The sequence below is a fragment of the Triplophysa rosa genome, linkage group LG7 (genome assembly GCF_024868665.1).
Source record: "Triplophysa rosa linkage group LG7, Trosa_1v2, whole genome shotgun sequence".
Lineage (NCBI taxonomy): Eukaryota > Metazoa > Chordata > Actinopteri > Cypriniformes > Nemacheilidae > Triplophysa > Triplophysa rosa.
Window position 1 is genome coordinate 4,431,784 of NC_079896.1, and position 11,234 is coordinate 4,443,017.

Consider the following 11,234-nt stretch of genomic DNA (forward strand, 5'->3'; position numbering starts at 1 on the left):
TTCAGAAAGGAGGTTTAGTGTAAACTCTGAGTATATTAACCCTGAGTATATTAACCCTGAAATGAGGGAAACGCTGGGTTTTCCGTTTCAGAATGTGAGGTATGTCAAACCAGAGAATGCGGGGTAACTCAAGCCCGTTTCTAAAAGAGAGGTCACTTATACTCAGAGTCAGTAACCTTAGTAACTTCCTCTGTGAACCTAACCTGGTCGGGAGCAGGTTTTCTTTGGTAAACCCAGAGTTTATTTCCATCTCCTCCTCCTTTTGAAAGAGCAAGTGGTGTACCTCATTCATTCATTCATGGCACGCGTTTTGATCGCACAGAGACCATCTCAGTGACTAAAATGTCCTATGTGCTTTTATAGAGGATCCTGTATGTGAAGAGGCTGCATTAATTCATAGGGATGTTCTTTGATTTCAGGAGAGGAATTTAGGACCCGAGTTGAATTTTGTCATTTCCCTGTGCATTTTTCTTAAAACTGAACCATTTTTCTTTGCAGTGAATTAGATATATCAAAATATATCTCATCCATCCTTACATCAATAACATCAGCCATCGTGGCCGTGTATGACATCAGAGCAGATTCTTTCCCTTACATGTTCTCATAAATGTTAGTTTTCTATGGAGGATAAGAAATTACTTAATAAAGTGTGCAAATACTGTGCATGAATAAATACAGACAAATGCAGTGATAAAGGTAAACAATTCATTTAGACGTGCAGCCATTCCTACGCAAAACTACTCCGAGCAGGGTTCGAACCGATGATCACTCTGACTTTGACACGAGGGTCTGGCACACTAACAAGTGTCCCATACACCATGATGTCTCGCAAGGAGAGAGATAGAAGATTTTTTTGATTATTTCAGATTTATTTCTGTTGTTTCATTCATTTATTCATTCATTTACTGATTGCTTGTTTATTGGTACATTTATCTTTTTATCAATTTAAACTTAAGTCATTTACACATTAAAGCACATTAGTAAATCCACTGTATGCAGAGTGGAAAGTGTGCCTCGCTCTCAAGCACTTTCTGCCGCCATGTTGCTTTTTTTTGGTGCCGTTGCCATGGTGAATCGTAATATCGGAGCTCCATTGATCATGGCTTGTCGTGGTTTGTGGTGCAAGCGCTTAACTCAAGGTGAGTCTACCCAGAGTTGATAGAACTAACTCAAATCAGCTGTTCTGAAACCAAAAACTCAAAGTTTCGCACCTCGGTTTTAAACCAGAGTTCACTTTTTAACTCTGTGTTGGTTGAACCTCCTTATTGAAACGGGCCCCTGATGACCTAAAATAAATTCCAATGATTTTTAAGTTTTGAACAACCATTGATTTCACATTAAACACTGATTTGCTGTCGTTTTGCATTTTCACGCTGTTTTTTGTGTTACTGTTTAGGTAAGAAAGGCCACATGGCGTTCCAGCAAATTGATCGGATCTATGAGATACAGGATGAGGCTTATATGAACCTGGAAACTGAAATCACAGTCCTTTAAAAATAAAGGAAACTCAACTGACTTTTTAGGAGAAAACTGGATAGTGTGGACGTCTCTACTGTGCAGGCTGTTTTTTTAATGAACACATTTTCCAAGTGTCTGCTCATATTGCCTAGTATTTATATGCATTGTAGTATATGCATTATTATTATGACAATCCTTTGTATTTTTATGAGTGAAATATTTATGAAAAAACTGTTTTCTATGTTTCATCTGTATTAAAATAAATAACCATAAATATTAGAAAATAAATGTGTCAGTTTTTTGAGTACCTCTTTACCCGTGATAAAGCATTCATCAAAAATAACAGCTATAATATATATATATATATATATACTGGGTATTAGTATACTAGTTTTGTCACTTATGGTATTTGTACCTCTAAAATGAATTAGCAAGGAGCAATGTAGGTCGAACAGTAAAGGTCAAAGAAAAGTTTGTGAAAAGTAACATTTCTTAGGAAAATGTCATCAACCTTGATCTTGAGTTGTCTAATGAATATGTCGTTTTTTTGTGATTTGCTTGGTTTTTTCCTTACACATTCACAACAGTTAGCCGTTGATCATTAGAAACTTTATTGAATTAAAAGTTGTGACAGCATTTGAGCTAAAGGCGCAGTACAGATGCGAGATCCTATCAAATGCCTTTGGCTCAATTAATATTCACCTCTGACAAAATTCATGTCACGTCAATCCTCTTAACACTTGAATTCATACTGATTATTGACACATGAACAGAAACACAAAATCGTAATATACAAATTTATACACGCACACACATTATCATCTACCCTTCGGGGAAAAACAGCATCCAGAAATGAAAGAACGTACACGGAACACAATGATTATGGAACCCTAAAGGTAACCCATGCAAGCGTCAGATTCCTCAACCAAAGGTGAGATGCCCGTGTGCCTCGGGCAGGGAACGAGGGCAGTTTGTTATGGGTTACAGCGAGACTGTGAAGCGGTTGTCAACGTGGGTACAAAGAACTGAAATTTTCCAGCATTTCTGGTGAATTTTCTATTCGCAGTCCGGATTGAGATTGCCCAGGGACTGTGTAAGAGTTTCAGTGGGGACTCTGAAGATCTAACCTAGGTGCCCACAATACTCGGGTCGTGTGCAGAGTCCGGCAGTTGAGAATCGTGGCAGTGATATAGAAAGCAGTTTCCCCAGCAGCTGTAGCAGATGAGAAACAACGCTGCCAGGAAAACTAAGGCACAAATGGTACATGGCTTCCTCTCCAACAGGAAGCTAAGCAGGTAGAAGCCCATGAACATCGAGTGGTTAAACCACAGGGCTGGATTTAGGGGTTTAGGGATCAACAGGACTGGGAGTAGCCACTGGAGGCAGTACATTGTCTTTGTGTGGGGGGTGGCCGAGTATGAGCTCAGATATCAGAAAGGATGGCTGGTGTCACTACACAATCACAAATCCCTTGTGTTTCGGCAAGGGATTAGACTTTGTGTTCAAATACCAGGGGAGGCCTACAGAATAGAAAAAACGACAGCAATGAATACATAAGAGTCAGATCATTTATCGTTTTTGGCACATCATTCCCAGCTTGTCTTACAGTCAAGCATACCCACCACCTTATAAGGTACCATTGGTAAAGCAACAGGGCGTATTTTAAGAGATTGTACGCCAAAAGGCTATTTTTAGATTATGGCGTCGAGTTCCCAATACATGGGCTGACAACCACTCCAACTTCAATCATTATAAAAACCATACCATTACTTCAATTGATATTTGACTATTTGTGCTACTTAAACATTCAAAACAACGACAACAAATATTGAAAAAGTGGGGAACCTCTATATATTAATCGTTGAGTGATGCGAAAACCTTCATTTATTTTAAAACATTAACTGCACATGGCAAACATTGAAAGATAAACTGCCACGTTCGAAAAACAATAGTTTCATATTTAGACAAACATTACTGACAAAAGTGTTTACAAGGAGGATGGCCAGTACACTACAAAAACTGCTACACATTTGATATTTGTGTGCTATTTTCCATACTTATGTACATGACAAATTTTATGACACCAAAAACAACACAAAAAAACAATGACAACACAGTACTGTTAGCTTGTTGGCTAACCGGATATCTAGCATGCGTTAGCGTGTAGCTAAAGGTAAGCGGCAAATGAAACATTCTAACCGCAAATTAAGAAATGTTCAGTATGTCAATCTGATATAGTCATACTGAAAACTTAAAAACGTTTGAAAACAATGTTCATACCTGCCATTCTTTAAATTAAATCCTGATCTTCCAAATAAGCCGTCGCCATTGCTTTTCGTGATTGCGTATATTTGTGCAACTCTGAGGACCCTTCGTGGTCCCCAAATGCCTGATTATAATTCAGAAACTTCATTATCAAAGATTTCTGGAAATGTTGTTAAAAACTAATAAAAAAAGCTTCCCAGGTGTTTCCATTGTTGTGCTTATTGTAACAGCAACTAAGGGGGAATATGTCATTTTTTTTAAACGGACAAAAACAGGATATGTATGATGCGTTTATTTTTTGTTTTGTACATTTTCAAAGAAAATAATGTTAATTAATGTCACTAGTGCACAATGCTTGCCTTGTAATGGTACTTTGGTACCACTTTTTGATTTATGATGTGCCATGTGAAATTATAAATTTTTGAAAAAAAAGAATATTTGCCTTGCTGTAGATATAGAGACTATCATATAGAAGTTAAATGTACTGGAAATAAGCAGTACGATATTAAAGATGGATCTTGATGCTCTTATCGCAAACCGTCTCCCAGGGACATTATGAATGACAAGGTAGTGTAAAAAACACAGGCCTATTATTCCTTGGAAAGATGGATGAAGAAAGCCCCTTAGTCTAAACAATTAAATAAATAATGCACAGTTCATGCTTTATGTTGCAATTTCAAGCACTAGATTTCCCTATAGGTTCTCTTAATGCACTTTTGGATAATATCCTAAAATGATTTAACCAGATATATGCTTTAGATTCTGCAGCTGGGGCTTTAAAAATATATCATCTGATGTTGTTGCCATGGCACACCTGAATCAAAGGAGGCACTGGGACAAACAGCATAGCATGAACTTTGGCTATTAGATTGTATTTGACTGGCATTTTGCCTCACATGCACTACAATAGTGGTTACAATAATAAAATAATTGTAAACAATGAAATCAGATTATTCAGACTGTTGGTGCTGACTGGTATACAAACTTGTTAAACCCATATACATTATTTCACATAAGCCTTAAACAAAGCTTAATGGTCTTCATTCTTTAGCACAGTTTACATTATTAACATGCAAAATAAACTTCAAATTTGAATGATTTAAAACATATATGCAGGGTTAATACATTTTACTCTTTTATACTTTTTATACCTATAATACAACAGTCAGCTATCCAAAAAAAATATCAGCATGGACGATCAAACAGCCTGATTAACCTCTGACAGAGTAGATCTCAACAGAGACCAGTGAAGCTGATCAGGGCAGACACGCTAGGGTGCATTTCAGAACCATATAACAAGCCATAGCAGGCTATATGCACATGCAGAACTGGATTGTGTAGCTGTTTCTGACGAAGAATCTGGCATGCTGCTGCGTTTGCGTTTAACGCCGAAAAATGATCGCCTTTCTTTCGCGCATGGCTAAATCTTCCCTCGAGATCTCCGTGAAAAAGGTCTTCCTGCCAGCATCTCACCGTTACTATGATATCTGTGGAGCCATCGCGCCTTGAGGTAAGTAATCGCTCTCTAACCAGTATTAATCTCTTCTGTGCTATTCGATAAAACCTTTATCGCACTATACATTAAAAAAATAAAAAATAAATGTAATCGCTGGTTGCTATGCAAAGCAAAAGGCAAGACGCTCGGGGTGTTACAAGGTCAAAATAATGAACCCACAATGTGTTAGGTTACGCGTAAAAGCGCGAGTATTGTAATATCGTCGATCGTGAAGCGCACGTAATCGTTGCTGTAAGAAACGAGATTGTATGCGTCCTGCTGACATGTTGATATGGTGTTTTGGTTTAATGACCGTGTTCCTCCGTTCTGTTTAATGTCAGTCTGATGAGATCAATTAGGCGGTGCGTTAGTTGTCACTTTTAACGCAAACTGAGCGCACAGATGCACACTGACAAATTGGGAATTCGTCATGTTATACGACTGAACGGCACAATTTGCTAAATGTATTTGTGATATATGCCATATTTAAATAAACACATGCAAGCAACCACGATAAATCCGTCGTTTTGCTATAAACCTATCACAAAATATAGGAAGAGTAAGAAATTATAACGTTAATATTTAGGATGCACTTAAGACCACCATGAAACCAAAAAACATACAGTACCTATCACAGACATTCTGGTAGTTTAATGATTATAATTAGAATTGTGCGGTTTTTAATGGAAACTAAAATGGTCTCTGTATGTTTCTACTGGTATCGTGTTGGGTTTCTATTGGTGTTATCTGGCAAAACGGAACAGCTCACAACACAGTCAGTTTATAATGGAAATCAATACAAGTTCTTGTTTTTTACTGCAGTGTGTCGTTTTGCTCTATAACAAAATTGTATTTATTTACTGAAAATTATCTTATAATATCATTTAATATTTAAGATCCTGACAAATATTTCCAGCTAACTGTTTTAAGGGAAATATAATGGTCTCTGTGGGTCTATGTGTTGGCTCCTGCTGGGATGTTTTTTGAGCAGGGTGTCGTTTTGCTTTAAAACTATAACGTTTTTTAAAGACAAAATTGTTTAAAAACACACGTGATCAATACCACTAGAATACAGCACAGCATCTGGCCATTTTTTTGTGACCATTTCTGTTACGCAAAATGAAGTATCTGTTCTCTTTCAGGTGAAACGAGAGGTGTTTGATTCAACATGAGTGCAGGCGCTCAGTGTAGATGGAGTCTCTGAACGCCGTAGAGCTCCGTGAACTGGGGGATGGGAGCGGCCGAGAATCTCAGCAGGCCTCATCAGCACCGCGGACAGCGACCGGCATCGAAAACGCGTCGTTCGAGGATGAAGAACAGGGAACGAGGATCCGTGTTACGTCGAGAACATGTGGACCCGACTGCATGGCCACCGAGCACCAGTCAAATCCAATGCGTATTCAGAGAGAAGTGCCCTCCCCGCGCTCCGACGACGAGCCCGAGCTCGAATACAACGACAATTCGGTGGACTACGGCTTCATATGCGCGCTCATATTCCTCATCAGCGGGATCATATTGGTTGTAATAGCCTACACGATCCCTAGAGAGGCCAGAGTCAATCCGGACCAGGTGACAGCGCGCCAGATGGAGAAATTGGAGATGTATTACGCGCAGCTCGGTTCGCACCTCGACAAATGCATTATAGCGGGACTTGGCTTGCTCACTCTTGGGGGGATGCTCTTATCTGTTTTGTTAATGGTGTCTATATGCAAAGGGGAACTGTATCGCAGGAGAACTTTCGCCAGGAGACACATGAAGTCGTACGGATCTGTAAATATGAGAATGAGACAGTTGGCGGAGGGTGATGGGAGGGACGCGCTCGTGGAGTGTGAACCGAGCGCTGCCACTGACGTCACGAACGGTAATGAAGCTCCTACCGGAGCGCAAAGCACGTAGCACAACCGGATCACAAGGGTTAGATACATTTTCATAAGGAAACCTCAATTCTTGAAAGGCAGCAAAGAGGGTTCAGGTTTTGGGTAAGTTTTGCAGTGACTTGAATTAAAACCGCATTTTGATGTATATAAAGATTATGAGAAGAAATGTTGCTAAAGGTGGACCCTTGGACCTTCAGAAAGTTTGCGCAAAATGTTCTTTGTAGTGGTTCCACAGACTGTAAAATGGGAAAAATATGAACCTTAAAATGGTTCCTCTTTCTGATCACCTTTATTTTCATTTTGAAGCTACAAGCAATTTTTAAAGCCTAAAGTGATGGAGAAAGAAATGAAGAATGTACGATTATAAATATACTGCTGCCTTGCAAGGACTGCAGTCATTTTAAGGTCCAGACAAACATGCACAACAGAATGTAACAGAACAATGATTTATGTCAAAGACCTTTGATAGAAAGCACAATGGTCAGCCATCATAAAGCCGAACTAACTCGACATGCTGCAATATAAACCGCCATCAGCTACTTTACAAAACTTGAAATAAATGTCTGTATAATCTTCACTAGAACACTATGAATGGAATATGTGTAAACTATTATTATCCAAGGATGCGATATGCCTTACGATGTTACAAAAGTTCATTATATACCGTGAACACATTTAGACTCGTTTATTTGTAAAATGTTAGTGTTTTGTAGGACTGATGTATATGTGGTCACTTACATGTTACATCACCTCACGTTCACAGAGTATACCATGCTACCAAGAGAACACACAGACGTTTGAATGCATAACATTTGAAGTGAAATATCTATTTTACAATATCTGACATTAGTAGAAATGTGCTTCATAATAACAAAAATGTGAACATTTACTGTGATGGTGCAATATGTCTATATTCCAGTAGAAAATATATATTTCCATAGCAATGTTCGGTTTCAATCACACAACAGATGCTTTAAGGAATATTCTCAACACCCCTTTTAAACACAATATTTAAGCAGGACACTATGGTCACATTTGACATTCACGTGTACTTGATCTCCATACAGCTGACTGCATTATGGCCTTTGTTCCTGCTGAGGTAGTAACTATTATAAAGTACACTGCTCAAAAATACAAGACTGTAATCAAACTTAGCAGAAACCTAAGAACAGCAGATGTATTAAACATCTTAGATGTAGTACAGATTAAAGTGCAATAGCCTACTATTTGTGAGAGAGAAAAAACTCATTCACTTCACAATCAGGAAGTGAATGTTTGGGGTCACTTTACAATAAATGTTATGATTTCTCGTTTCTGTGCAAATATTCAAGAAAAACCTCTTATGATTTTTAGCCAGCAGGTTAAAATCTTGAAGTTAAAGGAATAGTTCACCTTCAAAATGAAAATTCTGTCATTATTTACACACCCAACCTGTATGACTTTCTTTCTTCTGCAGAACACAAAAGACGATATTTTGAAAAATGTTGCTAACAGAAAACCATTGGTCCCTATTGACTTGCACTGGTTTTGTGTACATACAATAGAAGTCAATGGGAACCAAATATCTTCTTTTGTGTTTTGCAGGAGAAAGAAAATCACACAGGTTTAAAATGACAACAGGGTGTGTAAATGATGATAGATTTTTTATTTTGAAGGTGAACTGTTCCTTTAAAAGATAAACAAAGCAACACTTGCGTTTGTTCCTGTTAAGGTGAAAGCAGTTTGTACGGTTAACGTGAGCACATGGTGACAAATGCAGAGAATATTGTACTTGTGAAAAAAATCTTTCCTCTAGAATTATAAATATAACATTAACCGTTGGTATTTATTTTCCAGTAAAAAATAGATGACATTCCAGTTTATTAAGATTCTTTAAAAAAATGTTTACTAAACATTGAGGGGCAGTTTCCCGGACAGGGATTATTTTAAACCAGGACTAGGCTTTAGTTAAATTAGGATATTTAAGTCATTTTTAAAAACATAATTTACAAAAAAAAAAACATTACTGGTGTACATCTTGAGACAAAACAATCACACTGATATATTTTAAGATATGTTATTGCATGTTGTTTTCGATCAAGAAACTTCCATTTAAATTAATCTGGGACTAGTTTTAAACCCTGTCCGGGAAATTGCCCCAGAAAGTCTACACATTGTTTAAACTTTACTATATATTGTCCTTCTCAAATAACCTATTTGGTGGTGTGTAACGTGTGATGACATGGGTTTAAATAAATATAAAATGTTCCATGTTCTGCCTGATGCAACTTTAAGTGCTGAAATGGATTAGTTGGATGTTTTGATATTCCATAATTTTTTATTGCATCACAAAATTGTACTATATATGTGACCCTGGATCACAAAACCAGTCTTAAGTAGCATGGGAACATTTTTAGTAAAAGACAAAAATACATTGTGTGGGTCAAAATTATCGATTTTTCTGTTATGCCAAAAATCATTACGATATTAATTAAAGATCGTGTTCCATGAAGATTTTTGTAAATTTCCTACCTTAAATATATAAAAACTTTATTTTGTGAGTGGATGGTCTGCCACAGTGCCCCTGATTAACAACTTCAAAGGCAATTTTCTCAATATTTTGATTTTTTTGCGCTCTCAGATTCCAGAGTTTTAAACGGTTGTATCTCAGCCAGATGTTGTCCTATTCTAACAACTCATATATCTACAGAAAGTTTATTTATTCAGCTTTCAGATTATGTAAAAATCTCAATTTCAAAAAATTGACCCATAAGACTGGTTTTGTTGTCCAGGGTCACATATAGCTGTCATTTATTAGCTGTAAGATGTTGGTTATAGTCTAATGTGATAGGGTGAGAAGGAAAAGTGTGTCATGTGTTTGTGTAAAATATTGTCTTGTAAGCACAGAAGAATTTGTATTGAGGACACTAAACGGTAATCCACCAGTTACACCACGTCAGCTGTATACACAGTGTTGGTCTTATTACAGTGTTACAGTGGTCATGCACAAGCCCATTAACTAAATATTAAACCACTGTATTAACAAAACAACCCTAAATGTAAAGCTTTACCTTGGACCTGAATAGAAGAGAGAAAGTCACATTGGCTGTGTTCGGAATGGAACACCACTGTATTGTTTACCACATACTGAAGAAAATAAAGTATACTGTTAAAAAGTAGGCTAGTGTGTGAAAAGTATGCAAAATACAAAATATTTAAACAAATGGTTTGGCACAGTGTCACACATTGCATGCTCAATTCTGCAAGCAGCATTCAGTTATTTCGACACAATTTCATTGCAATGCGTAACTATTTTATGAGGCGGCTATTTTGTTTTACTACAATCTGCCCCACCATTAAAGCCTTTTAGGGGTTAAGGGTTTTAAGGGGCTTCATTATTGTTTTTTAAATTAATCTTACAAATATATCCATTAATAAATCATTTTTAGTGCGCTTTTTGCATTTCAATCCAGTTTAAATGTGTTACCTTTGGGCAATGTGGATAAATAATGAAATAAATTACTTGTTCATTTGTCACCTTGGACATAGAAGGTTAAGCCCATTGCATTGTGGGATATGGGGCATCATATAGTGTCATCTGTTTGTTACAGCAAATATTTAAGTAGATCCTATTATCTACTAAAAGAAAATTCACATACTATCCACAGTAAACATTTTCTACACTAAAGAATAAGTAGCAGTATGGTGGTGTGCTGTTCCGCAGAGCACTGAATTTCAAATGAGCACAATAAAGGGGTTTGTAGTTGTTTTCGATAATGAATAACAGATGCTCGGCTGTTACTAAATCTGCATCGGTGTAAAATCTGTGAAGGTTAATCACGGAGAGAGCGGCACAATGAACCGCTGCACTCCAATACTGCAGAGAGTTGTGTGCACAACATTTTGTAAGGGCCATGCAGACTGTTATCCCATTTTTACTCTTTCGCCGCTGCACTGGGGTAAATCCCTCTGCTTTTACAATGTAGGAGGAGTGAACTGCATGTGTACTATGTGAGCTGTGCATTTGAATTCTGTAACCTCCTGTATGTCCAAGGCAAATGTTCACCTTTTGATACAGTTTCCATGCGTGAGATAAAATAAAACTTTTTTTGTTGTTATTCCTGTTGGCTGTGTCCTTTTTTAGCCTCACTGCACCCATT

General features: G+C 37.4%; 3 protein-coding genes across 5 annotated transcripts in view; 2 read left to right on the plus strand and 1 right to left on the minus strand.

Moving 5' to 3' along the window:
• The window catches only part of ripor3 (RIPOR family member 3), a 35,457-nt gene extending 33,735 nt beyond the window's left edge, over positions 1–1,722 (plus strand). For all 3 annotated transcript variants that reach the window (XM_057339059.1, XM_057339060.1, XM_057339061.1), the window contains one exon: positions 1,397–1,722. In XM_057339059.1, coding sequence (XP_057195042.1) covers positions 1,397–1,494 — 98 coding nt within the window. In that variant the 3' untranslated portion in view covers positions 1,495–1,722. The remainder of the gene's footprint in view (positions 1–1,396) is intronic.
• Positions 1,723–2,045: 323 nt separating this feature from the next.
• Positions 2,046–3,834, minus strand: blcap (bladder cancer associated protein). The gene is made up of 2 exons (XM_057339062.1): positions 3,739–3,834; positions 2,046–2,978 (listed from the first exon to the last, which is right to left on the minus strand). The coding sequence occupies exon 2, from the start codon at positions 2,847–2,849 to the stop codon at positions 2,586–2,588; it is 264 nt and encodes an 87-aa protein (XP_057195045.1). The 5' UTR covers positions 2,850–2,978; positions 3,739–3,834; the 3' UTR covers positions 2,046–2,585.
• Positions 3,835–4,943: 1,109 nt separating this feature from the next.
• Positions 4,944–11,170, plus strand: tmem74b (transmembrane protein 74B). The gene is made up of 2 exons (XM_057339050.1): positions 4,944–5,233; positions 6,361–11,170. Exon 2 carries the CDS (start codon positions 6,410–6,412, stop codon positions 7,112–7,114), a length of 705 nt encoding a protein of 234 aa, XP_057195033.1. The 5' UTR covers positions 4,944–5,233; positions 6,361–6,409; the 3' UTR covers positions 7,115–11,170.
• Positions 11,171–11,234: the final 64 nt, after the last annotated feature.